General features: G+C 50.3%; 12 protein-coding genes across 12 annotated transcripts; 7 read left to right on the top strand and 5 right to left on the bottom strand.

Moving 5' to 3' along the window:
• Window positions 1–1,681: 1,681 nt before the first annotated feature.
• On the bottom strand, window positions 1,682–2,605 carry M430DRAFT_112592 (hypothetical protein). Its single transcript, XM_024861476.1, has 2 exons — window positions 2,424–2,605; window positions 1,682–2,320 (listed from the first exon to the last, which is right to left on the bottom strand). Exons 1-2 carry the CDS (start codon window positions 2,577–2,579, stop codon window positions 1,919–1,921), a joined length of 558 nt encoding a protein of 185 aa, XP_024725148.1. The 5' UTR covers window positions 2,580–2,605; the 3' UTR covers window positions 1,682–1,918.
• A 597-nt stretch (window positions 2,606–3,202) lies between these two features.
• Window positions 3,203–3,740, top strand: M430DRAFT_92026 (hypothetical protein; the record flags this gene model as incomplete). Its single annotated transcript, XM_024869692.1, has 2 exons — window positions 3,203–3,400; window positions 3,519–3,740. The coding sequence occupies 2 exons, from the start codon at window positions 3,203–3,205 to the stop codon at window positions 3,738–3,740; spliced, it is 420 nt and encodes a 139-aa protein (XP_024725147.1).
• A 670-nt stretch (window positions 3,741–4,410) lies between these two features.
• Window positions 4,411–6,641, bottom strand: M430DRAFT_24053 (hypothetical protein; the record flags this gene model as incomplete). Its single annotated transcript, XM_024865006.1, has 2 exons — window positions 4,411–4,582; window positions 4,663–6,641. The coding sequence occupies 2 exons, from the start codon at window positions 6,639–6,641 to the stop codon at window positions 4,411–4,413; spliced, it is 2,151 nt and encodes a 716-aa protein (XP_024725146.1).
• Window positions 6,642–7,102: 461 nt separating this feature from the next.
• Window positions 7,103–10,042, bottom strand: M430DRAFT_62849 (hypothetical protein). The gene is made up of 4 exons (XM_024869017.1): window positions 9,556–10,042; window positions 9,397–9,505; window positions 8,046–9,350; window positions 7,103–7,981 (listed from the first exon to the last, which is right to left on the bottom strand). The coding sequence occupies exons 1-4, from the start codon at window positions 9,750–9,752 to the stop codon at window positions 7,496–7,498; spliced, it is 2,097 nt and encodes a 698-aa protein (XP_024725145.1). The 5' UTR covers window positions 9,753–10,042; the 3' UTR covers window positions 7,103–7,495.
• A 199-nt stretch (window positions 10,043–10,241) lies between these two features.
• Window positions 10,242–11,742, top strand: M430DRAFT_112580 (hypothetical protein). The gene is made up of 3 exons (XM_024861475.1): window positions 10,242–10,310; window positions 10,380–11,410; window positions 11,463–11,742. The coding sequence occupies exons 1-3, from the start codon at window positions 10,289–10,291 to the stop codon at window positions 11,502–11,504; spliced, it is 1,095 nt and encodes a 364-aa protein (XP_024725144.1). The 5' UTR covers window positions 10,242–10,288; the 3' UTR covers window positions 11,505–11,742.
• Window positions 11,743–14,216: 2,474 nt separating this feature from the next.
• Window positions 14,217–14,994, top strand: M430DRAFT_92096 (hypothetical protein; the record flags this gene model as incomplete). The annotated part of the gene is made up of 2 exons (XM_024869695.1): window positions 14,217–14,713; window positions 14,826–14,994. 2 exons carry the CDS (start codon window positions 14,217–14,219, stop codon window positions 14,992–14,994), a joined length of 666 nt encoding a protein of 221 aa, XP_024725143.1.
• Window positions 14,995–15,930: 936 nt separating this feature from the next.
• On the top strand, window positions 15,931–16,170 carry M430DRAFT_71553 (hypothetical protein; the record flags this gene model as incomplete). The annotated part of the gene is made up of 1 exon (XM_024869514.1): window positions 15,931–16,170. A coding segment is annotated over one exon (240 nt), but the record flags the coding sequence as incomplete, so codon positions are not given.
• Window positions 16,171–18,378: 2,208 nt separating this feature from the next.
• Window positions 18,379–19,333, bottom strand: M430DRAFT_71130 (hypothetical protein; the record flags this gene model as incomplete). Its single annotated transcript, XM_024869505.1, has 3 exons — window positions 18,379–18,554; window positions 18,608–18,767; window positions 18,827–19,333. Coding segments are annotated over 3 exons (843 nt in total), but the record flags the coding sequence as incomplete, so codon positions are not given.
• A 662-nt stretch (window positions 19,334–19,995) lies between these two features.
• On the top strand, window positions 19,996–20,802 carry M430DRAFT_92965 (hypothetical protein; the record flags this gene model as incomplete). Its single annotated transcript, XM_024869751.1, has 1 exon — window positions 19,996–20,802. The coding sequence occupies one exon, from the start codon at window positions 19,996–19,998 to the stop codon at window positions 20,800–20,802; it is 807 nt and encodes a 268-aa protein (XP_024725140.1).
• Window positions 20,803–21,501: 699 nt separating this feature from the next.
• On the bottom strand, window positions 21,502–23,186 carry M430DRAFT_32283 (hypothetical protein). The gene has a single exon (XM_024866139.1). It carries the CDS (start codon window positions 23,050–23,052, stop codon window positions 21,568–21,570), a length of 1,485 nt encoding a protein of 494 aa, XP_024725139.1. The 5' UTR covers window positions 23,053–23,186; the 3' UTR covers window positions 21,502–21,567.
• Window positions 23,187–23,475: 289 nt separating this feature from the next.
• Window positions 23,476–24,255, top strand: M430DRAFT_46697 (hypothetical protein; the record flags this gene model as incomplete). The annotated part of the gene is made up of 1 exon (XM_024867870.1): window positions 23,476–24,255. The coding sequence occupies one exon, from the start codon at window positions 23,476–23,478 to the stop codon at window positions 24,253–24,255; it is 780 nt and encodes a 259-aa protein (XP_024725138.1).
• Window positions 24,256–25,255: 1,000 nt separating this feature from the next.
• M430DRAFT_14879 (hypothetical protein) lies at window positions 25,256–26,929 on the top strand (the record flags this gene model as incomplete). Its single annotated transcript, XM_024863142.1, has 4 exons — window positions 25,256–25,419; window positions 25,483–25,669; window positions 25,725–26,225; window positions 26,282–26,929. The coding sequence occupies 4 exons, from the start codon at window positions 25,256–25,258 to the stop codon at window positions 26,927–26,929; spliced, it is 1,500 nt and encodes a 499-aa protein (XP_024725137.1).
• Between the last annotated feature and the right edge of the window lie 879 nt (window positions 26,930–27,808).

Below are 27,808 nucleotides of genomic sequence, written 5' to 3'. Positions count from 1 at the left end.
AGTTTGCTATCTAGTCTGTTTGATTTCTTATAATTTGATACCTACAAGGATAGAACCGAGTAAAGCACTTTCTGTGGTGTGGAAGTCTATCAGATTTCGGATTCAAGGGTCAGTTAATTATTGGTTTTGAGAAAGAAAAAATGAGTGGCTTCCACAGCCGTAAACATACATTTGAGTAGTTTTCTACATGTCTGCTCGCTCGGCAAGATTAAGTAAGACTCAAAATTCAGACGAAGGTGAGAGGGAAATGGAGTAGAAGGAAAGTCTCCCTGGGAGTCGGCGGCAAAGCAGTCAGTACACCTGCGTGGCTCTCCGCCACTCCTCTCCTTTTCCAAGCCTCACCAAACTACACCATTGAAGCACCCTCAATTATACCTAATCTAGGTAACTGCCAACCTCCCGCCAAACAACCCTCCGAAAGAGCAAAACCCCCCCGCCTCTCAAGCTCGTCGCCATCTCCATCTTCCTGGTGAGCCTTGTAGCTACAAGCTCTTTTCTCCCGCCCCATGACTTGGACTATTAGTCACTCCGGTAGCAGTTCTTTTGACAAGAGATAAATAGTAGGGTCACAGGAACGTCGATCCGGATCTTGAAGCCATTAAATGGACAACCCGCACGTGGCGAGGAGGGACATACATCATATCTCCATCTGCACTTTGGCCCGGCTACCAAAACATGGTTATTGAGGGGAGGATCAGGGAGAGGGAGAAGTGATGGATATTCATACTAGAGGGAAGGAATTGGCTTCTTATGTCTGCTTGGGAGGACGTACAAACTGGAGATTAAAGCTATCTTCAAGTCCACGGGCCCTTGTATCAACGAAAAGGCCAAATTAACACCCTCTCTGGCTTCAAGTCCTTCAATGTTGACTTTGGTGCCTCCCTCCTGAGGGCTACTCGAGATTTCCCTGGTCGTTTTCAGTTCTGCACTACCAGCCAGGAATCTCTTGCGAGCCACGCAGCTTTCTCGCAACCATTTCTTATCATACCCCAGCAGTCATAATCACCAAGTCCCAGTTCCACCCGACTAGACCCAATCTCATGCCTCCCTCGCCCCTCAGTCGAGCGCCACAATGAACCTCGCCTCGCAGAGGAAGCACGCCTGCACCACGCTCTGGATGGGCGGTCGCTCAACCACTTGATTCTTTAGCAGCGTCACAGTGCTCACGACGGTCGCTTGCCGTGGGTGTATGTTCTCCGTCGTCATATCCAGAACTTGATAGCGCCGCAATTGGTGACGGCTCTTATAAGGGTCACAGACCCAGAGACTGTGACGAGTGCGGTCTGTGGTCCGGCTAGGACTACATATACATGTTGGCCGATCTAGGCGTCCTAGAAGGATCGGTGTGTGGGGTGGAAATGAAAGATGAGGGAGGATAAGAGTAATGGAGAGAGGAGCTAAGAAACTCAGTTTGGCAGTAGGATAATTTGAAGAAGACTGCTTTGCTCAGTATTCGAATATTATAGATATTTGCAATACGGCGATAGGGAGTGGCTTACTCTTGAGAGAAGAAAAGGACTTGGCTCATCGACATGACTTTTGACTTGGTGCAACTTGGATTGTGATCATGTGCTAAATCAAGTTTGTGACAATCATAATAGGGCGCATCCTTTAAAGATGTGCGTCTATATGCTTGTTGCTTTGATAGTTTGGGCTAGGAGCTGCACTTGCAAGACATGCCCATTTCAAAATTCGGGTCTAAACGTACGTGTATATCAAGAAGTAAATCAAAAAGCTAGATTCGGCACTTGCTTATGGTGATTTGGTATCGTATGTACTTCATAGCGGAGCAAAACAAGTGCTCTTCAAATTATTCAGAACTCCTCCCTTCCAAATGCCCCATTTTATCCACCCGACGCCCAGCAATGCAATTCCAAACCCAAAATACCGGCGCGGCCCAATCCAGTGGTCAAGCCCATCACAGCAAATCAAAGTCATCCAGCTTCTCCCTGTACCTCAGGATATTCCTCTTGATCTTCGAGCCATCAACCCACGTCACAAAGTCCTCCATGCCCCTTGTAACGAGGAATGCGGTATCGGTGACGGGCTCCGTGCCGACCCTGACATGGCCCTGCTCGATAAGTTTCGTGGCGGCCTGCACCGTTTCGGCCATGCGGAGGCGTGTCATGACGACGGGCAACCGACGGCGGCAGAATGCGGACACAGTGACGGACCTCTCGACCTCGGAGAGTTTGGCGCTCGCGGTGGAGGGAAGGATGCCCATGTCGTGCAGCTTGGAGAGCAAGAGGGACTCGTGTTTGAGGCGGAAAGGGGAGTCGGGGGGCAGGGCGGCCAGGCGGTGCGCGAGTTGTCTGAGTGACTGGTGGAGACAATCAGTATTTATGCTCATGCTCATGGAATTGAGACACTCAAAGGGCAAGGAGAAATAGCAAGGGAGACAGGAAAGAAGAGAAAGAACATACTCCGCAAAGCCTGTTATATTTCTGATAGTCGCTTGGTTTCTGGATCGCATATCTGCGGATCACGGCCGCGTCCCGGTGGCCATTGTCCTCTTTATAGGTTGTGAAATCAACCTTTCGGAGGAGCTTCTGTTCATGATGCTTGAGTTTGCGGACCATCTTTGCTTGCTTTCTTTGCTTTCTTTGCCTTCTGTTCCTCCTTTCTCCTTCCTGCGGGGGGATGTTGGAAATAAATTTTGGCCGGGTAGAGCGGGGCGGGAAAACGTTTGGGCGGCGCTAGGATTTTCAAGCTTCGGCGAGGAACGAGTTTCGAGAACTACGACTTCGAGATCGAGTGTGATTGAGAAGGGACAATGATGGCACAACCACGAATACAATGTCTCAATGCCGCGAGGCGGGTCGCTCAGAAATCCGTAGGGATGCGAGCCCCGTTCTCAAGCTCTGCAGTTGCGCGCGCTGGTTCGTGTCCCAACTTCAATTAACATCCGACTCCAATTCTAACTACAACATCAGAGGATGATCCATCTCGCCGCACCGCAGCCGCTGGTCTTCTTGCCTCCTTAGAGGACCGTTCCTCCTCTCCTCTCACCACCTATCGCCCTCCCAATCCCGTCTCTGAAAACTCCGACACCGCCAACTCAGCCAACTCTATCCGCCTGCCAACCGGCTCCCAGAAGTATTCCAACTCACCAACAAGTGCCGGCGCTGAACGTATCGCATCTCTCATAACCAAAGCTCAAGCACGCAAGAGACCCACGGGCCGCGCGCCAGGACAGCCTTCTATGAGCACGGTGCAAGAGCTGGAAAACGCCAAGAGGGCGAGCGACCTGAGCAGACAGATCACGCGGCGATGGAAGGCGGGCGATGTGTATGCACCGCATGATCTCAGCGCCGTGGAGATGGCAAAGTGGAAGAGCAGGGGCAAGCCCACGCACGATGTCTTTGATGTCTTGGATTTTAACCCCCTTGAGCATTATAGGGTTCGTACTACTCTCTTTTCCCTCCCCATTCTACTTTGTCTGTTTGCCGCTTTGTATTTGATTGCGCTGGATTATGAGCTCGGGCCCGGGAAGAGGATTGCTGATTATGATGTTGTAGAATTTCTCGGTCTTGTCCGAGTACATGACACCTATGGGCCGGATCAAGCATTCCAACGAGACGGGTCTGAGAGCCGTTAACCAGAGGAGGATGGCGAAGGCCATACGGAGGAGCATTGGAATGGGAATGATGCCTAGTGTTCATCGACACCCAGAGATCTTGCAAAAGATTGCGGTTCGGACAGAGCAGATGAGCCCGCTGACAAAGGGCCCTTATTTTTGAAGAGCAGTGCAGTGAGTCTGGAGGATTGTATTATATGATATAAAATAGGACTGGGGGTGTAGAATAGATGTTGCATGAGAAATAGGAATACCTGTAAAGCAAAAGCGTTCTAAATCTTATCACCAAACAAGCCGCAAGATATAATTAGATATTCCACTGTGTGATCATCGTCTTTTCTTTCTTAAACGGCGGCATATATCCTTTTATGTAAACACATCTATAGTCATAACTCTCATAGTACTCAGTAAGGGTATTCAATAGAGAATGAACCTACTACTATCTGACAATTCCGAGATAGGGATAGGCTACATCTCTATTCAAAGACCCATCCCCCCTGTTTCCAGTCAGAAAGCAAGAAAAGAGTAAATGGAATAAGCTTGAAAGTGTTTATATAAATCTTGCATTCTGATCACCGGGAATATCTAGAAGCTTAGTTTCTTTCTCTAAATCTGCTCACCCTGGATTTGCAGGGAATGGGTATACCTATATAGTAACTTCCGAAACATATTATTCGCACAAATAGGGGAGGAGATGTTTGACTGATGGGCCCATCATTCCATATATATAAAGCAAGGACAAGCCTGCATCTATTATTGGTTGATCTATGAAGTCATAAAAGAAATACACATATCGTACAGATCTTACCATATCGTACATCCTCAATCTCTTATTAGGCTTTGATTTCTTCTTGCGGCATTTTGAACAATCTATGCCCTTCCTTGGCAGTGATTTGTCCCAACTTCTCTAACTCTTCCCAGGCAGTAGGATATAACTCTCTCGCCCATTTTTCAACAACGTCTTTCTGGTTCTGTCCCGGGAGTGCGTTGTAGAAAGTGCCGAGCCTATGCCTTGTTAGTCCCGTTATCTAAAGACTGTAACCTCCCCTCCGTGTTTTAGAAGGAAGAACAAGGAGCCAACTTACATCTTAACATTAGGCGTGAAACCAAACTGCTTCTCCGCATTCTCAACCAGATCTTTCGCCTCCTTCACCTGGCTGTTACCCGCAAGCGCACCTAGATATGCCACAAAAACTCGTGGCGTAACTTCAATCTCCATCCTTTGCATTTTATCCCACACTGCTCTGGCCCTCCTTTCGCCAAATGGTTTCCTCCTACACGCATGGAACACAATCTCAAGACTGTTATAAGTGGGGCCCTCTTTACTTAAAGTGATGTCGTCCCAGAAATGCAATGCTTTGTCCGAATCATCGCAGGCTGTGTATGCAAGCATTAGGGAATTATAGAGACGGGTGTTAGGTTCGATGCTCGAATCCATTTTGAGCATATTGTGTACTATATCGAGCGATTCGCGATCAGAACAGGATGCTATGCCCTCGAAGCATTGTATGTAAGTCTCGAGGACAGGGCGAGCAGAAGGGCGGATATGCTGGCGCATGTGGCCAAACACGTGACAGGCCATGTCTGACCTCCTTCTTTGGAAGAATTCATTCATCATCTTCGTCCTGATGTCTATATCCGTCTCCTCGAATATCGTACGGAAGATCGTGTATGCCTCCCAGGCTTTGCTTGCAGTGTTCTTGCGATCCAAACAGTAGGCAACAAACTCATCACGAATTAAAGCCCGCTCAGAGAGCGTGTAGTGAAATGCATGTGTCTGTAGAAGGTCTACTACGTCGTTCAGCTCTCCACGGGCAAGATTTGTCATGCATAATGCCGATACAGTTGCAGCTTCTAATCTGGCACCCCGTTCATCGAGATCAGTAATAAGTGTTGTGATGAGATAGTGGTTGGGAGACTTCGCAGCGCAAAGAGCACGGATGTACTTGTTGATCGCCGGGAGATCTTCATTGTCGAGGATTTCTTCGGCTTGCAAGGAAGTATAAGCCGCCTGAGCACCAGTTAAATCGCCAGCAGAGACCCTGTAATTCATTTGAAGGATATAAGTTTGCGCGTTGGGTCGAATGCCGAATTTAGTACCGAGTGCGAGGTAACGTTCCGCGAGGTAGGGGTCGTTCAACGACATGGCGAGGTCGACAAGTCCATTTATTGTCGAGGCATCAGGACGCATGGTTTCGTCATCGGGGTTGTGGCGAATCATGACTTCTATCATTCGTTCTACGTCTTCGACCCCTTTACCTAGAACCCCAGCGGCCCATTGGAAAACAATATCCCAGATCTCCTTCGTGGGATTGCTCTCTAGGAGTTCGCGGAAGACGGATTTGCACCAGTCTCCTTCGTTGTTTCGGATGCAGAAGCGGAGGATTGTGGCCACCGTCTTGGCTGATGCAGCTGGATCTATTGGTCGTGGCTTGGTGTACCACTTTTTGGTCTCCTCGATATTGTCCTTCTCGGCATAGAAAACGGTCATGATCTCGTGAAATAGCGAGCCATAAAGCACGCCAAGCTTCTCCGCCATTTCCGCAGTCCTCAGAAGCTCTTCTTCATTGTTTTCCCTCGCAAAACCCTCCATGACCATTATCCAAAATCTTCTCCCAGATCTCGCTCTCGGGCTTTGACCTGCTAAGTCCCCAGTCGAGCCATACAACTGCTTGACAAGTTCTCTTGCCTCAGCTGAATCACCCGTCTGCACCAATACCAGCAGATAGGACTTCGCATCGATATGACTGCCTTCCTCCTTCGTGTCTCTTGTTCTCTTTGTAGCCTCTTCATAAAGCTCTCTCGCAAACTCATTATGTGTCGTCTTGACATCATTCGGCATCATAGCCACCACTCTTGCAGCACGTCTTATGTCGTCCAAGCTTAACCCGAATCCTTCCTCTTGTACGTTCTCCCTTTTTAGATGTCTGAAAGTCCGCAAAGCATGCTGGGCTTGGATGTTATTCATCGACTCTTTCATCCGGATCTTATAATGAAAAAAGGCGGTGAAGGCTTTTATCAAATCCTGTGATGGAGGAGGTCGAGCGTTGACTTTGGTAGTCATAGATAGTTCGAGCATCTTACTAAATCCCGGAGCGAGCTGTGTATCTCGGGGCTCACGCTTCGGTTTTATGGAGAAGCCCCAAAGAGATCTACGAGGAGAAGATCGGACAAGAAAGGCATGTCTGTTTCGATGCAGGAGAGATGATCGAGGACAGTGAAATAGGAGGGGTTCGTTGGAGAGGAGGCGTCTGAAGACGCTACGGGTCAATTGGGAGCGCATGTCGACAACAGATTACACTTTAGAGCAACTAAGTCTCTGAGTCAGCATAGTCCTACACTATAGGATTGTGGATAGAAAGACGTACAAAACCATGTCTTGGAGAGCAATTGACCAAGTTTGAAGTCAGTCGATATTTTTTCGATGTTGAACTTCCGGGAGCTCCACAGACTGCGGCTAATTCCGAGACTAGTGAAGTCGGCGAAGCTAAGGGTCACGTGAAGATATTCAGGGGAACCTCAGTTGCAATAATCATCGTAAAATCATATTCAAGGCCTATTGTTCTAAACTACCGTGGAATTACCATCGAATTCATCCTTGATGAGCAGATATGCCGCCGGCCATACTTCTTCCTGATGCTCTGGACTCCTCGATATGCCCTGAACGCCAGCCGAAAACCATGAGATCATGCAAACGTACAATCATGGAAAAGAAGCGCCGAAGCACTAAGCATCGGAGCTACAGGTATCAAAGGAAGTGATGATAGTTCAGTGTCCTGGGATAGTGGCATTAAACAAGCACTGTCATCGAAAAAATAAATCATCAAGGCAGAAAGCAATAAAGCAAGGAAACCTGGACCATTGCAAGAAGCATTGAAGCAAAAAACAATGAAGTGAGAAGAAATCATGGTAGAGATGTCAGAGCAACTCTCCTTCACCCTCTTCGTCCTCCATACCTGGCTCACTGTCCCAGTCGAGGTTATCAGCAGCAGCCTCGGCCTGCCGATGTACCTCAGCAAGTCCACTGAGTTCGGTAACATAGTCTTTCTCGGTTAAAGCACGCTTGATAAAGTCCCAGCCGCCGGTTCGGTAAGCTTCAATTATCTTAGGAGAACACGCGGAGCAACAGTCATATGATTGGCCACTGATGATCATGTTCTGGAAGTTGGAAAGGAAACCGCGGATTTGGTGGGGAACAAGACCAAGAGGGTGATTTGGAGGATCACGCTCGTAATCAGTAGAGGATGAATTGTGGCTTACGGCTGCCTTGGGTGCAGGGGCGTGAGCGCCGAGAGGATGCTGAAGAATAGAGACCAGAAGCTCAACAAGGAGTGCGGAAGCTGTGGGAGCAACACCTGGACGCGTGACCGTGCATTGCTGATCGAGGGTTTGGTCTTTCACAGACTGTTCGAAGTTAGTATGACTCGATGAAAAGGGAGTGAAAAGGAATAAGATTTGAGTGACTTACATCACTTGGAGCAACGACGTCATTGCAGAAATAACAGCCCAGAGTTGCCGCCCCACCATCAGTAGGAATAGCGCCGTGTCTCATAACCACATATGTATCGAAGCCCAATGCAGCGTTCAAAACTATCTTCCCAGCAGCCTTACCCATCAATGTTGGAAGCCATCGGGACTCGCGAGTATCCATAAGTAGGAAGACCGCATCATGATCCTCAATAAGCTTTTGAAGAATTTCAAACTCCATCTTCGTGTTCTCCTCATCCATGATAGGATGGCCAAGCATAGGAATAGACATGGCATGGCCGGCGCTGTTGACTCCTGGGTAGATTTTCTTCAAAGACTCGGCAGCTCGATGCGCCTTCTTTGCTCCATCAACACTATCTTGATAGTCAAACAAAGGCTGGCGAACCGGGTTTGAGAAGGAAACCGTAGCGTTATCCACAAAAGTGATCTTTCGGACTCCCCAAGCCAACAGTCCACGAGCGACAAAGCTCCCGAGGGTTCCAGCACCGAGGAGAAGACACTTAGTTCCCTTGATCTTCTCGAGATCCAAATCCGGAGCAATTCGCCACTTCATCAGCTTCAAATTCAGATCGACGGCTTGGTCGGCCAGAGAACGTGGATCCATGTAATGAGCCAAATGTGTCACCTTTGGACTCAGCTTTCCAATGCTATTGCGCTCCCAACCAGTCACCTTTGGCATCTCGGTTATCTCCTTTGCCTCTCCATCTGTCTCCAAAAGCAGAACTCGGCTTCGAGCCTCATGACGTCTGGACTGGACATCTCTGTAGCAGAGAATCTGGACCTTATTAAGCTTGTATCGTTGTCTAATCAAGACCAACAAGTTCCGCAGCATCCAGCCAGGATTATCGGGATAAGTGGAGGGGTCAACAAACGAAACAAATTGATCAGCAGGATCAATTCCATTGAAGAAACCACTCTCAAAGTCTCTGAGAGATCCAATAACCCATTTGTAGCCCAAATCATCACCTTGCGTAGGAGTAGAAGGTCGCCCGTCATTTTGGGGGGGCGAACGGACTCTCTTGGCAAGGAAGAAGCCGTGCTCACGAGGATCAGTGCTATAGCGCCAGGTGCCAACTTCATCAACCAACGCAGTGGTTTCCTTTCCGGTCAACTGAGCTGGTTGTGGACCTTCGGAATACTTCCAAGTAGGGTCGGAATGCAGTGCGGGAAAGGCAAACCAGTACGTAAACGTGTACTTCTTCAGATTTGCAAAAGATATGATGGTGAAGGAGGAGAGCAAGGAGGGAATTGAGTAAATGGTGCCGTCGTTAACAGCATCCCAAATCTAGATGAGTAAGCACGTGAAGTCGCTTGAGTGGGGATGTTCATACCTGTTTGGCTGCGGTCTGAAGCACAGCGGCCTTGTCAAGGTTTTTGAAGTCTTCAATGGTGTTGACATTCTTGATCTTTCCCTCAGCTCGGATGTGATTGGCAGGGACACTGCGAAATGGTTAGATCCTCTCTTTGATGATGACAAAACCGGGACTTACTCAACACTCGTGAGCGCATTCCCCAGAACTCTCATACGGGAACCCTCCTCAGGGCTAGCATTTGGGCGAGGCTCGTAGAGACCAAGGACAGAGCGTGCCGAGTCATCGAGCTTGTCATGGTCGATCTTGAACTGGGACAAAGCTGTGTAGAAGGGAAGCTCAATCTCAGAGCCAAAGGGAGCGAACTTGAGAGCCATATCGGCGAGGACAACGAGGGCACGACAACCAGTAGGTCTCGAATCTTCTTCTGGCGTGAGAACTTGCACGATACTAGTACTCTGGGTTCCACGGCGCTGACGATAGAGAAGTACTAGCACGAATGAGACGCGGTCTCTGAGCACTCGAAAGGCAGAAGGATCTCTTGAGGAGGGCCCAGGTAAGCTTCACGAAGAGTTGGCAGTGGGTGAGCTTCGTGGGAGGCTTGAAGAATCAAAGATGATATGGTCAGCCTCTGTCTCAGTGCATGTGTGTATGTGTGAGCGTCTTCTGTCTGGTCTGTCTGGGAGAGTCAGGTCAGGTGGAGGGGCAACTCACGTGCTTATTCAGGTCGGCTTTCCAAGTGCTCAGACGCCGACGTCAACAGCACTATCTGGATATTAGCATCAGCGCTAGCGGCCGCAATCGCCGAATTGATCTCTTTCGGCTAAGGTATGAGGGACGCCATATTACAAGCAAGCTTTGGACGGCTGTGTTTGGTGTTGTGATTTTGCAGTGTCTTGTCAACAAAGAAGATATGTTAATTGGTATCTGTGGAGGTCAGTACAATGTCTCTACCCCTAAGTTTCTAGCTGGCTTTTCTCGCAGTTCACCCTAACCGCGTTTAGGAATCTGTGCTGGGAAGCACACTGTGGCCCAGTACTTGGTCGAGCATCACGGTTTTACCCACCTCTACCTTCGACAGGACACCACCACTGAAGATGATTACATGCGTCAACATGGATATGGAAATTATATAGAGGAAGAAGGTTTAATATCTACGCGTCCCCCTCCCCAGTTCAATGGCATTGTACGAAAACCAAAGCCCAACCCCACAACATACACCTTCGACACCACCGAAGATCTGCTGGAATTTGTCACAAAACAATGGCGGGAACGATGGGTTATAACAGATATCCATACGGAATCCATCTTGGACCGGCTTGTCTCCCGGCCGTTCTTTATCCTTGTCAGTGTCGACGCCCCTGTCAGTGTACGATGGCGGCGTTTCCAAGCTCGCTTGCAGAAGACGCAACCCTCCAGCCAAAGCCCCAGCCTCGAAGACTTCCTCCTGAAATCCGATGAACATCTCTACTCTCCTGACAGGGGCCTCTTGCCCATTATCTCCCGCGCTACCATTCGGCTCATCAATACCTCCTCTGATCTCGCACATCTCTATGCAACGCTGGGCAAATTGGATCTCACAAACGAGGATAGGCTGCGACCTAGCTGGGATCAATACTTTATGCGACTTGCCTCGCTGGCTGCGCAGAGGAGCAACTGCATGAAGCGACGTGTAGGTTGTGTTCTGGTCAGAGAGAAACGTGTCATAAGCACCGGCTATAATGGTACCCCGCGGGGCCTGAAAAATTGTGGTGAAGGAGGCTGTCCGCGATGTAATGCAGCTCAAGGATCCGGTGTTGGCCTGGGAACATGTCTATGTATACATGCCGAAGAGAATGCCTTATTAGAAGCTGGAAGGGAGAGGATTAGAGAGGGTTCAATCCTCTATTGCGACACTTGTCCTTGCTTAACGTGCAGCATCAAGATCGCGCAAGTTGGGATCAGCGAGGTAGTTTATAGTCAAGGATACAGCATGGACACCGAGACCGCAGCGGTCTTTACACAGGCAGGTGTACGGTTACGACAGTTCATTCCGGTTTGTGACCCTGATGTTGTTCTAAATGCCATTACTGACTCAAATACCCTAGCCCGCCAATGGCTTAATCCATCTAGAAAGCCAAATTCTATAGTAGTTGGTGGAGCCTACTGGAACAGTTCAACTTTCCAGCAACTGATTCTTCCCCTTGGATTTCAGGTCTAAAAAGCTTAGATGAAGAAGAGGGACTCTTCTTCATAGAAAAGAAGTCTCCATCGTCTCTGCGAGAAATCAAGGATTATGTATCAACGCACCTCTATGATCTCTGCTGCTTACAGTTCAGTTGGATGGTAGGATAGCAAGGCTAGACAATACCTACTTGGTCATTATCCACATTCCTCAGTATCCCACTAGGATGTTGGGAATCACAGTCATTCCGTACCATACATATCTCCTTGGTCATGAAAAGTTTACCTCCCGTACTGTGTTCTCTTTCTTTACATCTCTTCATACTGAAAACCCTCATGAGGTAGTTTGAAGGCTTGAAATCAACGAGAGAAGCCTAATACCTCAAAGACAACGCAGACAATCCATTGTATCGAAATTACATTTTCATAATACAATATTTGAACGCAAGCAGCAAGATATGCTACGGCATACACATCTTCTGGCAGTGCGGTTGCCTAAAAAACACCGAGCGCCACCGATAGCGCGGCGTCATGCACCTATATAATCTGTGTCCGAACTGGATCGAGCAGCGGCAAACCCTGAGTGCCAGGTATCCCAGCCATCTCTGATCGAATACATAACCTCGCTAGATTTCGTTGGCTTAGAAGGGTGGTCAAGGAATATTGCCCGGGAGTTGGGAAAAAGGAATGAAGCTTGTTCGAGTTATGGAAAAATATATCAATGAAATCACGAAGGTTACTAATAGACAGGGCTAGTAAGTGCATCGATCTAATATGTCAAGTGACCTTCCTCTTGACACACTCAACCTTTGAATTCAAGCGATTCTGCTCTATTCTCGACTACACAAGACTCTGGTATCGTGCTGTCATATAACCCTGCCATGTTATGCATTGCTTTGGATCATATATATCCTACATGGCCAAAAAGGCTCGTATCAGATTACCAAACCTCCAATGCAGATGCGTGCCTAGGAGCCTTGGCTGTGTTTCTAGATATGGATGGTGTTCACTGAGGTGAGTAGACGCAGATAAATATCCTTGTTGGAATTCTTGCTTCTAACAAACCCTTAGATCCAAACAAAAATAGCATTCTGATCAGTGGGTTTCACAAGCCCACGACGTTGCCAAGGTAGCTGACCTTAAATGGAGTGAGTCCCTAAATTCTGGCCAGTGTTCCAGGCATATTGACCTAACCAGCTATGATGGTTGGTTCTAGAGAGCGGTTGGCTAGACGATCAGAGCTCCCGAGATATGGGAAGGTGAGGGTTCGAGCACTGCATCTGATATCTGATCTTTTAAAGTTTCAGTCAGCTATCCTCTGACACTGCTCTCCCAGATCAGTACGCTAATATCCCAGGCTCGCGTGCTGCATATCTTGACCAGCTAGCCATCTTTGTTGTGGTAGGCTGCAGTATCAATACTGATTATCCTTAAGAAGTGACTAAAGCCGCTAGAAGCATTGCACAGCTTCGCAAAATGAAAGGACTCAAGGAGCTGGCCTGGAAGACAATGACTTTATTATGGAATGGGCCATCACTGAAGAGATCGCCTTACAAAACTCAGGTACAAGATCAGACTGTTGCGGCTGACGGTTACGGAAATTTGTCCCGCCCGATTGCATTGCATTCGTGGAGTTGTAGATCCCAAACATGGGCCATCTGCAATTGAAGCTCTTGCGCACCCTATTTCAAGCGCCAGATAATTCTTGAAAAGCTCCAAAGAGTCTAGATCCTCAAACAGCCTGGTCGCCTTGGTATCACGACAGCGAAGAGACGGCTATTCAAACCCGAAAAAGAAGCAGTAACGTTGTACTGCAATATTCAATAGGAGTCACAGAAGACAAATCATTCGATAAACACCCAGTCATTGGCGATTATCAACAGCATTATGTTTTACCAGCCAAAACTCTACACTCATGCACGGATTTTCAATTCCTTCCCCGCAATGCCGAGCTAGCGAGGACGCTCCACTAAGAGTTTGTCTGGAACTGGAAAAGGGATCAATGAGCGGTGAAGACGTCGCGAGATTGGCGAGTTCAAAGGTTTGCATCGTGAAAAGTTTTTGTCACTTTGTGATTCTTATGTGACTAGCCTGTGAACAGCTGGCAATTGTCTCAGATATTTCTGGGTGTCAAGCAGAGACCGAAAACAAGTGTTGTCGTCTCATTCAGCTTTTGCATCGAACGCCACACAGTGCACACACCTCACACACCTCATGGTTCAGGCCATGAACAGATCCAGTGGGTCTTAACACCCGTCGTTTCTTCACGTTGAGCAACATAGGCTGCATCCATCTATCGAATGCATATGCAATATGGTGATCGCGAACGCCTCACTGGAGGCTCTTCGTGTCGACGATAGGATCGGATAATAAATCTCGGTTGTACCTAGCCGCCCATCGCGCCGGATTATATCTAGCCGAACGCACTAGGGGGAGTTCCCGCCGATACTAATCAATAATGCGATGTGCGATGCTACAGGTACAGGTACATATGTATATGCACTGAGGTTCGCGCCGACGGGGATGCATGCATCTTCCCAGACGAGTCATATGGGGACGACATTCCTTTATATAAAGCTTGCTTGCTCTGCTTTCTGTTTGCTTTCGTGGGTCATTTTATTACAAGTTAAAAGAATTAATATCCTTCTCGGCGGACCGAAGATACAAACAGCTTCAAGATGCAGCTCATATTTACCCTCCCCGTGCTCTTTCTCGCCGCACTATCAAATGCGTCTCCAGTGCGCAGAGCAGATGGTGTATCCGCCGCCAACAGTACCGCAAAATGTCCCGATTACTGCGCCGGCACCGCTTACGACCCGGACCTGTCGGATACTTACGTCTGCGGCGACTCCCGACTCGGCCCGAAACGTCTGCCGACGAAACTCCCGCTCGGGGATCTCGTCGACGACTATGACCGCTTTGGGGGGCTCTGCCCCGGCCAATTCCTGGCCAAATGGTACAATGCCACTGCCGGATCATACATCTACCCGCCGCAAGACGGATTCCAGCTTAACACTGATGGCGAGCGGATTCAGGGGAATATCACCCTTCCCGTGGGCTTCCTGATCGATCGCTTTGGGTCCGAGTACGGCGCGTACACGAGTCCGTATGCAGCACCATACATACAGAGAGCGCTGCCGCCGAGTAATTTGGATACGCCACAGACTAACCCGACGTATGTTTCATCTTCAATTTTCCATCTTCCATTTTCCATTTTCCGTCTTCCATCTTTCACGATCCTGAGCCTGTGAGTGAGTGCCGTTTGCTGACCTGGGATTGAACTATAGATACCCGTATAATTACCATGTGTACAATGTGACAAAGCCCTTTATAGTCAACGCGGGACCCATCGCGGGCTGGTTTGGCCAGCCGGGCCAGGGAGTCCAGTATTTTTCGTCGTCAAACATCATGACGTTGCTGAATGGAGGGTTTCTTGAGAGAGTTAATCTTGAATAAACAACTCATGGTATGAATTATGAGATTATGGGAGCTATGGGATGAGGACGGCGTGATATGACTGTAATGGTCTATAGTACATGTATGGTTTGGGCCTTATGATCACTGTGTCGCGGAATGGAAAGCTACGAGCGTTCCTATTATTGTTCCTTTCTTTCTTCCTGATTGAGTTTATGCACGTTTTCATTTCTATTTGATCATCTTGTTTCACTGAATTGCGCATATTTCCATACCGATTTGCAACTCAGAAGCAGAGAAGCGTTGGGCATCCTGATTGGGAAAAGGAGAGATTAGCGAATCTCGCTTAAGATACCGAATTGGAGGGCAACAGGCATGGGATGCCAGGGGTCATGTATCTAAAAACATCTAGGTATGTCAGACTTCAAGCCTAGCATTATGATAGTCAGCCTTAAATCAGAAAAAGGCAATGGATAATGCCCGTGAAGGCGCTATCTCATGTCTGAAAAGCCTCATTGCGGGATGTGCCAGGAGCGTGCACACGAGTAGACAGGGGAGGGGGCATTGGAAATTTGGAGTCGGAGCGGGCTTTCTATGACTTATGTAGGTCTGTTTTTTAAGCTCGGCCATCTCTTCTCTCAGTCATAAAAAAGAGCGGATTATCTGAACCGATTTGGTATTTTGCATTTACTTCTTTCTCTTTGATATCCCGATCACTTCCTCTCGTCGATGCCCAGCCATGCCGGAACTTGCCGGTCACCCCGCTTTTGACACACTAGCGCAAAAGCGGGGGCGCGGGGAAAGCGAGGCACGTGTGCCGCAATCGCCGACACCACTTTTCCATCGCTCGCGGCTCGTCTCTTCCGCTTGAACTCCAACAATCCTCAGATGCTCGACAAAGTCTCTGCAGCATCAGACAACATGAATTCCACCAGGCATGAGACCACCAGTACCCAGTCGCCCGATGAATCACAACCCAGAACCAGAAACCGTGTCAGTCGCGCGTGTTTGCCGTGCCATTCCGCGAAACGGAAATGCAACAAGGCCCGGCCATGTTCACAATGTCTGAAGCGGCAAATTACCAGCAATTGCATATACGAGAGCGTCACAGATGCCGACCTGGAAGCTTTGGAAGCGGCTGATCCTGGTCTCCTATCTGAAAACCAAGTTCTGCGCTCACGGGTGGGAGAATTGGAGACGGCCATTGCAGCACTGCGCGCGCAGCTCCGTCAACCTCGAAACGGCCAAGGGAGGAGTAGGAAGAGACGTCGAGGCTCGGATGCCTCTGTTGATTCCCAGAATGATCGGGATGGTAAATACTATGGACGATCTATCTACCTAGGAGGCCCCGCAGCCCCGGACCTCTTACAACGTATGATGCCTTTGCTGGCCCCAGCTGATCAGCCTGATCTTCTTCTTGCCTTCTCTGGTGGCTCGCTCGATACCAATCCTTCTGCCTCCCCTGGTGGCTTTCCGTTCCCCACGATATTCCCAGCTTCACATACGGCCAAGGAAATGCTCTACCTCCTGAGAGAGATCGGGCGAGAGCGCTCCGATGCCTTGGTGGACAGTTTCTTCGAATTGATAGACCCGATCTATCACTATGTACCGTCTGGATGGTTCTACCAACGTTACAACAAATCTTGGGATGCCGTCACTGCGCTGGCTGACCCTTTGGCTGATAGCATTGGCTTGATTGAGGTACCACTTGCTCAAGAGCTTGCTCTCGTCTACGTTGTGCTAGGATTAGGGGATTTGGTTTCGGAGAGGACCATGGCAAATGTGTTGATACCGGCCTCAATGCAGCTCTTACGAATATCCAACTTTTTAGCTTCCCCCTCCTTGGACACTCTGCACACACTGTGTTTCTTTGCTGTCTACCTGCAGCATCAAGGAAAACTCTCAGAGCATTGGCCACTTCTGGGATTAGTGATAAGACTAGCTCAATCCATGGCATTGCATCGGGATCCAAGCCTGATCAACTTGCCGCCCCAGGAGGGTGAAGTAAGGCGGCGCCTGTTTTGGACAATTGCTGCCCAGGACACAGCATTGAGCTTGATGTTTGGAAGACCTCATGCTCTTGGATTTTATGATTGCAATTTACCGCTTGATATTAGCGATGAGAGGGCCCTTGACGACCAAGCTAATGATACTGATAGTAACGAACCCGGGAAAAATGAGATTTCTTACAATCGCTACACATGGGAACTCGGCGAGATTACGAGAGAAATGGTCCAGAGGTCTTTTACTACGCAAGATGCCGAAGGATTGCAGAAAACACAATACTTCCAGGACAAGCTTCGACGTTGGTATTCCGGCGTGCCCAATCATTTCAAGGTGGATTTGAGCCAGAACCAGGCGGCAACATCATTTGATTCTTTGACCAAGAGATACTACGTGCAATCGCTTTTATTACATATGATATATAACTACAATATTCTGGTGCTATTCCGGAAATCTCTACTCGACAATGCATCCACTGAACATGGCCGGCCATGCTTTGAAGCAGCATTCGAAATTATCGCATCTTGGAAAGTGCTTCACGACGACTTTCCAAAGATGGCCAAAATGGCTTGGATGCATTGCTTCCGAGCCTTCCACGCGTCGCTTATATGTCTCCTCGTCTTCAAGTCCGACAAATGGCGGCCGGAATATGACAGCAGAGCTTTGCATTCCTGGCTTTCCGCCCGCCGCATCTTTGAACGTCTGAAGAATGAGAACGAAAGTCTTCTGACTTGCTGGCGAGCCTTGAAGCGCTTAGATATGGTTCTCAAACTGAGTGGCTCTCATCAGAATTCACGCCAAATACGGAAACCTAGAGCCTCCTTTTCAGACTCTTCTCAAAAACTGCTGATTCCACCAATCCCTGAACAAGGGCAACAAACCTCAACTTCAAATCCGTTAGCTCAGCCTCCAACTCAGACTCTCACAAACTCTGCCCACACTTCACCAGCAAATGAGCCGTTGTCTTCGTCCTGGGACGGCAAGGGTCCTTTAGACCCGAACCTTTTCGGTGGTCCCTCGCAAATGGGCCCAGGAACAGGTGGATCTAGCGGCTCCGGCAGCTCCAATAACCAATTACTCGAGTCACCTACTTCGCTACTATACTCATCAAATGCGGGACTCGAGTATCCGATTGATATGTCTAGTGGTGTTCTTGACACTGTCTTTGGGCAGCAAGACAACAACATCTTCAATATGGACTTTCAGAATTGGCCGTCCTGGCTCACCGATGATCAGAGCCCCAATTTCCCGGTTTAAAGCAAGAAGAAGTGGTATGATTTATGTATAATATTACAAAAGATCAAATTACATAATTCACAGTGCTCTGACCTGATCCTGAGTCTGCGTTTCCGGAGTATAGGCCGCTGTGTCAAAAGTTCCACCCACCAAGAGATCCACATCATCAGGCTTAAGCTGCAGCTTGACTCCAAATGCCTGTGGGCCATGGTCGTAGACCGTGGAACGTCTCATATCCCTCCTGTTTTCTTGGTCCTTGAATGCAGTTGCTCGATGCATGGTGCAGCGGTTATCCCATTGAACCAAGTCTCCAACATTCTTCCACCGGATGGCGACTTGGTATTTGGATTGTTGAGCATGGTCTTTCAGCAGTTAGCAAAGTCCACTCCCGGAAAAGACCTTTGGAAATACGAACCGAGGAGATATTTGATCAGCTGTGTTGATTCCTCGGCTGGCATGCCGATGATTCGCTTTGCGTGGCTGGCGATGTATAGCGTCTTCTGGATGCCGTTGGGAGCAACTTGGACGATGTGGTGGTATGCTGGCGGAACACCCTTCTTCTCTTCCTCGGTTGGCTTATCCTACATAACCCTTCCGTTAGGTCTGGTCTCCAGCTTTGAAGAAGCTCACTTACGAATTCTTCCGGCGCTGCCAGCTTTCTCGAGTGCCAGATCCAGTGCTCTGCAATCTTTCCCTCGATCAAGCCCTTGATGTCTTCTGGCAAATCTGCGTATGCTTGTCGCATGTCAGCATACAAGGTCTGCCCACCCTGTGGTGGTAGCTCAACGGCTCGCAGAGCACTGTATGACGACCGATGCTGGTTGAAGGATGAGTCGGTGTGCCAGAGTCCGTTACCCTTGGCGTGCCACCAAGCTCGGCTGCCTTTGGGAATAATGTTACCCTCAGCATCCAGGTTTCCGGCATCGTACAGGTGGTTTGAAGAAGCGCGTCTAGGTTTGTTGAGGCCGTGGATCGATTCGAGAGCGCCGAAGTTCTTCGAGTATCGGACGTGTGTCTCATCGTTCAAGCCGGTGGAACGGAAGGCAAGCACGCCATATTTGTTCTGGAGGTCGATGATCTCAGAGACGATGGGGGGCGAGAGAGGACGCGAGAAGTCGACGCCTTGCACTTCAGCACCAAAGTTCGAATCTGTTAATGGGATTGCTTGGAGGGTGCGAGACGAAACGGTCGCGAGTGTTCGGGGGTGGGCGCCAGTGAGGCCTTTGGCGACACAACGGGATGCTGAGAGTGTCTTCCACATTTTAGAAACAGATTGGTATTTCGAGTTGGAGTTGCAGGTGTGTGATGTGTAAGCAACGATGTTCCTGGACCACGATCTGAAGGTCTAAAGGTTAGCAAGGTTAGCATTTAAGTCAAGGGCGGGTGGCGGGCAGGGTTTATTGACAGGCGACCCTGTCAGAGGCATGATTCTCACGATGCCCACGATCTCCACGAAACTCCCGCCGCGGAGTCCGCGGGAACATCCTTTTCCCCAAGCGGAAATGTCGCGCGGGTCCCTGGCGCTGTCGTTGCGGCGGTAGAGAGGAGCGGCTTTAAGACGGCGGCGGAGTGGTTTGCGGCGGCGCATGACCCCGCCCCCGCAATTGCCCCACGTCGACGGCTGCAGCGCGGAGCACGATTAGGATAATAACATGGGATTGTGAAGCTGATCAGGGTATCTATCGACCAACATTCACCGCACTTTGACACTTTGACACTTGTACCGCTGTACAACTTTACCGCTTTACCGCTTTCATAACCTCATCCAATCCTCTCATCTGTCATCTCAGCCTCACGACAACAATGGCCTCCCAAACGAATGGTACCCGGCACTATGGCCGTCTGGATGGCAAGGTTGCCTTGGTCACCGGTGGAGGACAGGGAATCGGCGAGACCATCAGCCGCAAGTTCGCTAGCGAGGGCGCCTCTATCATTATTGCAGACTTCAACGCCGAGTCAGGCAAGGCTGTCGTTGAGTCGCTGAGATCCCAAGGCACCAAGGCCGAGTTCATCCGAGCAGATGTCACCAAGCGCAGTGACTGGGACGAGATCGCCAAGCTCATTCAATCCTCATTTAACGGCAAGCTTGACATCCTCGTCAACAACGCCGGCACAGCCTACCCCGCCGAATCCTCCCTCACCGTCTCCGAGGCCAACTTCGAAAAGGTCTACGCCGTCAACGTCAAATCCATCTTCCACTCCGTGCAAGCCATCTTCCCACTCATGATCGCCCAGAAGACCGGCGGCTCCGTCGTCAACATTTCCTCCATCGCCGCCATCCGACCCCGCGGCAAGCTGACCTGGTACAACTCCTCCAAAGCCGCCGTCTCCAACGCCTCCAAGGCCCTGGCGCACGAGTTCGGCGAGCACGGCATCCGCGTGAACTCCGTGTGCCCCGTGCTGGTGCCCACGCAGCTGGCGAACAACTTCGTCCCGGGCTTCGAGAACACGCCCGAGTACCGCGCCAAGGCGGCCCAGCTGTTCCAGATCCCACTGGGCCGACTCACGACGGCGGATGATGTTGCGAATGTATCGCTGTGGCTGGCGAGTGATGAATCAAGCTTCATCACGGGAATCGACCACCATGTGGATGGAGGCAGGAGTATTTAAATCGGGTATTTTCTTTTAGACGGGGGGCATTTATAGACCTTGGGATATTTATAGAAAATGGAATATCTGATGACCCATCATACATGATCACACACTTTTCTTAAATTGATATGTGCTATGAATCGTATATGGTGACTGACCCTGACCCTTCATATTGTCTGGACACAATCTATCTTTGGTCGAAACCCATCTTGAGACATTAAAGTAAGAGCTAGTACTGAAACATGAAGTTGAAATACATGACTTACTTCTTTCTGAAAAGACTATCTTTCCAATGCCCAGATTAGTATATTCAGTGACAGTAGGTTCGCAAAGAATCAAGATACGCTTCTAGCCAATTATATACATATACTTTATTATCTTCGTAAGACAAGTTAAGATACAAAGTGTGTAAGCCCTGAAAGTTTACCTAACTTGTTATCTAAGGTACCTTAGGTAGGTAGGATAAAAGTTTGCCCCCTTTTTCACGTGCGCGGAGTATACCTGGTATCGTTTCGGCGGTATGATGCACACTTACCCGATATGTTGACACACCCTGGACGGTGGCGTGGGCGGAAGGACGAATGTCGCCTTATCTGCCAAATAGTATATAGACGGAAAGCAGCGCAGAAAAGAAGGCGCTCATACATGGTCTGACAAAGATTCAGGACCAGGTCCTGCGTCCTCACTAATCACGTGCTATTTACTAACGCAGGGCAGGTGATGCAATCATACAATTTCATTCTAATTTCATGATACCTATCTATTTAAATTCTATATATATTTTCACGCAGTTGGGCTTTGCGGGACAGCCATGACGATTAACTTGGTCACCATGAATTCCTCGACACCTTCCTTTCCGCCCTCCTTTCCAAAACCACTGGCCTTGACACCACCAAATGGCAATTCACCACCAGCGATCACTCCAGTGTTGACGCCCACCATACCAGCCTCGAGCTCCTCGGCAACGCGCCACATGCGGCCCATGTTCTCGGTGCAGATGTACGAGCCAAGACCGACGTCTGTGTTGTTCGCCAACGCAATGACTTCCTCCTCGGTATCAAAGGGATACAGCTGAGCAACAGGGGCGAAGATCTCCTCGTTGTGGGAGAGCATGTTGGGCTTCATGTCAGACATGACAGTTGCTTCGAAGAAGTTGCCATTGCCGGGGATGGGTTTGCCTCCGTGTAGGACCTTGGCGCCCTTGCTGATGGCGTCTTCGATGTGCTTCTGGGCTTTTTGAACACCTTGAGGCACGGTGAGCGGTCCGACCATGACCCCCTCGCCAAACCCATCTCCGACCTTGACAGCTTGGAACTTCTCTACCAGCGCTTTGGCAAAGGCATCGTGGATCCCTCGCTGGACAAAGACCCGGTTGGCGCAGACACAGGTCTGGCCTGAATTCCGGATCTTGGCTCCCATTAATGCGCCCACCGCACTGGGAATGTCTGCATCGTCGAAGACGATAAATGGCGAGTTCCCGCCTAGCTCCAGAGACAGCTTCTTCAATGATCCTGAGCACTGCTGCATGAGAAGCGTCCCTACCCTCGTTGATCCCGTGAAAGACAACTTTCGGATCAGGGGATCCTCACACAGCGCCTTGCCCACCTCAGCCAGGTTCCCCATCGTCGTTAGGACGTTCAACACACCCTTAGGCAAACCAGCCTCCTCTGATAACTTGGTGATTGCCATCGCAGTCAGCGGGGTCTCGCCCGCCGGCTTGAGAACAACAGTACAACCGGCCGCAATCGCCGCACCCGCCTTACGAGTAATCATCGCCGCTGGGAAGTTCCAGGGGCAGAGACAAGCCACAACACCAATGGGCTGTTTGATGGCGAGCAGCCGGTTTGCAGTGTTGGAGCTAGAGGGAATGATGTCGCCGTACTGGCGCTCCGCCTCGCCAGCGTAGAACTCGAGGTACCCGGCGGCGAAGGCAATTTCGCCCTTGGCTTCCGCGTAAGGCTTTCCGTTCTCCAAGGTCATCAGCGTGCCCAGGTCGGCGGCGTGGGCATTCATCAAATCAGCCCATTTGCGCAGGATCTTGCCGCGAGCCTTGGGGCTGGATTTCTTCCATGTCTTGAAGGCGGCCGTGGCAGCGGCCGAGCTGGATGCGACCTCCGCGATGCCCATCTCTGGGAAGCTGGCGATGGTCTCACCATTGGCAGGATTCGTTACGTCGAAGGTCTTCCCGGTTGTAGATTGGGAGATCCATTCGCCGTTGATGTAGCCCTTCGTGATGAAAAGGCTGGGGTCTTGGAGTTGGGGTGCCATGGTGGATGGTTTATTGTGTGAAAGAGAGATGGAGAAGAGAGAAGGGATGGTAGACGGATGGTCGATGAATATCCGTCTCTTTCGTGTTATCCACAGGATCCGATTTCTTTTTCTACCCGTGGATGGTGATGCTCAAAGTGGGTGGTTTGCGTTTAATCGCCGGTGTTGAAGTCATGCTGGTTGCGGATTTAAGACGGAGTTCCACAGCTGCATATCACATGTTCTGTTGTATAGAACGAAGGGTCCGCCAACTCTACGAGGAAGACTTTCGTTGGAGAATGATATAGAAGCCTCTACGTCTCCAGTTTACATTTTCATTCTTGTTTATTTCACATACGATATAATTTCATCACGATGACGGTACCTACCAACGGCTCCGCGGCCACGCCTATCTCAGCTACCCAGCTGGTCCACCCCAACACTATGAAGGCCAAGCTCCGCGAGGGAAAAGTTGTCAGTGCAATGTCTATTCGGTACTCGCGGGGAATCGAGATAGTTGGCTACGCAGCTGCCTCTGGCATGGACGGGGTGCTTGTCGACCTTGAGCACAGCTCTATTGATCTCGACCAGTGCGCCCAATTCACCATGGCGGCTCTGGCCCACGGCATCACACCCGTGGTGCGAGTACCCAGCATCGACTGTAGTTTTGTCCCCCGGGTCCTGGATGGCGGTGCACAGGCTGTCATTATCCCCCACGTTAAGACGGAGAGCCACGCGCTGGAGAGCAGTCGAGCAGCGAAGTTCTTCCCGGACGGGGACCGCTCAGCCATTGGAGGGCTGGCGTCCCTGCGCTATGGTTCATTCCCGACGATCGAGGCCAGTCTGGCTGTCAACGAGCAGGTTATGTGCATTATCATGATCGAGACGCTGGAGGCGCTGGAGAACCTCGACGCCATCGCAGCGGTTCCCAACGTCGACGTGCTGCTGATCGGGACGAATGATTTGACAGCGTGCTATGGAATCCCAGGGCAGCACGACGATGCCAGGATCGAAGAGGCGTACCGGAAGGTGATTGCGGCGTGCAAGAAGACGGGCAAGGCGCTGGGCATTGGGGGTTTGTATGCTAGACAGGATCTGATCAACAAGTTCATTGGCATGGCGGACGGAATCGGCAAGTTTATCATGTGCGGTAGTGATCAGGATTATGTGCTCGAGGGCGCCAGACGGACGGCCAAATGGCTAGATGGCTATAATCATCAATGAAGTCGCAATAGGGGGTTAGTCACGTGATGCCCCTTTTTCTGGACAACTCATGAGGGAACCAGATACCAACTATCACATGTGAATGAGACCTTGCAGAGTGCGTGCCGGAGCGTGTTCTTGGCGCTGTCTAATCAGAGTGAGGTTGGTGTGCGAGAAGTGAAGCGTTGATTGATCGAACGGGGTTTACAAGGGCGTTGAAAGTGGGAGTGAAAGGGGGAGAACCGAGAGAACGAAGAGAGAGAAAAGGGAGGATTCCCGTCCGGATCTCTGCTTCCTGAGTCTTTGACGTCGTGACCGTGACCACAAATTCCGCCCTACGCCATTCCTCTTATGCCGTTTTGCCGCCCGCCGCAGTCTAGCCCAAAGTGGAGTGCCCCTCGGGTATTCTCCGCCGTCCTGGACTCCTCCGCGCTGTTGTGCGACACCAGCCCGCCCCGCCTCCCTTGCCTACTCCGCAAACTTTCACCCGCATTTCCCAGGAACCACAACACCCGCAACATGACGGCTAAACATGAATGGCAACCATCATGGCCCAAAAGACGGAGTCCCGCGTCACTGGCATGGGCCCGCCCCGCAATCCACCTGCAGCGTCTCCTTGCTTTCTCCGCTTCCCAGAACCTCAGAATCCCACATTCCCCGGTCCAGGCCTCTCGTCTGAGCCGGTAATAGTCGCCTCCGCATTTGTCACCCCGTCCTAACCCCGCAAAACGTGAAAGACTACTCATGGCCCTCTGGCCTGCTGCTGATTGGCTGACCCCCGCGGGGGGAGGCTAGTACCCCGTCGCCAACATCTGGTTGAGAGGCCAATCGAATTCTCCTGAAAAGATGGCCTCGACTTCTCTCATGCCAGTCGAACCTGGCCCATCTCCTCCTCTTCTTACCTCTCAGTTGTGGAGTGGATAGCTGTGCTTGACAGTCCTGCTCTACGATTCTCCGTGTCTTTTTTTTCGCCGCCAGATTTCCAGTTTTCCCGCAGTTTGTAGCACTGTCAGAAGCCACGATGGGAGTCCTTCAGAACTTGAAGCTGTGGGAGAATAACGTCACCTTCATTGATGAGAATGGAGAGATGGTGACCAAGAAAATGCCACGCGTGGCTCCTGCGGCCCCGTGGAAGGTCGTTGGGCTTTTGACTCTGGAGAACTGGATATTTTTCATCGTGGGCTTGTGAGTAGACCTGTGACGGCGTCATGTCATGGCTTCAGGCGAGACCGCTAACGAGAGTTATAGGGGTGCGTGGACAGCCGACGGTTATGACTTCAACGCCGTCAACTTGGTCGTGACGGACCTGTCAGTGAAGTTCGATAAATCGCTCAACGCAATTACCCTCTCTATCACTCTGACGTTGCTCTTTCGCTCTTTGGGCGCCTTTATCATCGGGCTGTTGAGTGATATGTTCGGGAGGAAATGGGTTATGGTATGATAACTCGATGGGCCCCCTGCGTTCCAACCATGCTGACGTTGGCCCGAAGTCGATCAATCTCTGGGTTCTCGCAGTTCTCCAGATTGGGACAGCATTTTGCCCTAATTACGGCGCCTTCATCGGCGTCCGTTCTCTATTCGGAATCGCTATGGGTGGGATCTGGGGACTAGCTGCTGCCCTCGCTCTAGAGAATATGCCTGTTGACGCGCGCGGCCTCTTCTCAGGGATTCTTCAACAGGGCTACTCGATCGGCTACCTCATTGCCGCGGTCATGAACTTGGCTGTGGTGCCGAAATCTCCACAAGGATACAAGGCCATCTTCTTCATTGGCGCTGGGTTCACTGCTTTCTGGGCTATTGTGGTTATGCTCATTCCAGAATCGAGAATCTATCGCAAGCAGGACTTGGGAGAGGAAGCGCAACATTCGATGAAGAAACGCACTTCTCTATTCCTGAAGGATGCTAAACTAGCAGCTGTTCAATACTGGAAGATGTTCATCTACTGTGTTGTCCTCTCGTCTGCCTTCAACTGGCAATCACACGGCTCTCAGGTAAGCGAAGCTCGAACTGACATAGTTAATCGACTCTGATACTGATCGCATCTCAGGATATGTACGTCACCTTCATCAAAGTCCAGAAAGGCTTTGACAATTACACAGCCAGTCTCCTCACCATCCTTGGACAATGCGGTGCCGTCGTCGGCGGCGCCATCTGCGGCTACTACAGTCAATTCTTCGGGCGCCGTCTCACTGTCGTCGCTGCTGTCTCCTTCGGCCTCGCCTTGATCCCCCTCTGGACGCTCCCCAACGACTGGCGCGTCCTCGCCGTTGGCGTCTTCTTCTTACAAGCCGCCAACAACGGGTCCTGGGGCGTGATGCCCGTCCTCCTGAACGAATACGCGCCGCCGCAATTCCGCGGCGTCTTCCCCGGCACCGTCTACCAGGTCGGCAACATGGTGTCGGCGCCAGCGGCGCAGATCCAGACCGTGGCTGCGACGCACTGGATCAAGCACGGCAGGCCCAACTACTCGCAGGTCATGCAGATCGTGCTCTGCATCGTGTTCGCCACGGTGGGGATCGTGACGGCGTGCGGGCAGGAGCGGACAGGTAGCCACTTCGAGCTGGTGAGCAGGGCGGGTGCGGTGCATGACGGGAAGGCGAAGGAGATCGAGCTGGATGAGGAGGCGGCGATGGAGATGGATGGCAAGACTGGATCTAGCCATCATGAGAACGCGAAGGCAGTGGAGGAACAGTGAAGATGCTTGGGATCCCTATGTTTAGATTTTAGGGCAATTAGGGATGTGAAACGCTCAGCGAATCCATCATCTTGCTATAAAGAATCTGATGTGTAATTCCTTCCGCTGACTTGAGGTGATCTTGTGAATGAAGTGAGTGATTGAACTGTGTGTGTAGGGCTATAGACTCAAGCTCTATCACTGACCATCTCTATCTATGGAGGCGGGGTTGAAATCCATCGACCCTTGACTGGTAGCTACCTGGTAGGTAGGTAGTGATCTCTGGATATTGATTGGGATGTGTTGATATATGACGAAGAAAGGGGTTAGGATTACCCGAGAGACAGTAGGCGACGTATTAGTCAGCACACCGCTCTTGCAATCACCTTCGCCTCAGTCAACTCACACAACTGATCTCTATGTTACCTTACGGTCTGAACTTGTCGGTTTTTCTTCGCCAACTATACTTGGTCCGACTTGGCGATTGAGCTCTGACTCCTGAATGTTGCGGCACGGTCATGATAACTCAGGGGCTGGAGACGTCGGAGAGGTTGGCGCAGGAATTTCGAATATGCAAGGCTACCCAATGTCGTCCAATTTGAGCCGAAATCAGGCTTAGCGCCAGCTGTACACCGTACACACCCAGCAAATATCCATGATCCACCATTTCAACTCACCAATTGGCAACTGGCCTTGTCTGGCCAACTCATGGTCGCCACTAATGCAGTTCAGGCGGCTTCTAAATTAATCTTTCAAATGTCAGACGAAAGAAAAAGAAATTATCGCTTCATCTTCATCAATTTTTTTCTTTTCGTTTCTCCCAGTTGGCAGTTCAGATGTGTTCTCGAGATCCAGACGGTGAATATAATATTTGCGGAGAGTTTGAATGGGAATCTCACC

This window comes from Amorphotheca resinae (genome assembly GCF_003019875.1).
Source record: "Amorphotheca resinae ATCC 22711 unplaced genomic scaffold M430scaffold_1, whole genome shotgun sequence".
Classification (NCBI taxonomy): Eukaryota; Fungi; Ascomycota; class Leotiomycetes; order Helotiales; family Amorphothecaceae; genus Amorphotheca; species Amorphotheca resinae.
This window is presented reverse-complemented; position numbering and strand designations above follow the sequence as displayed.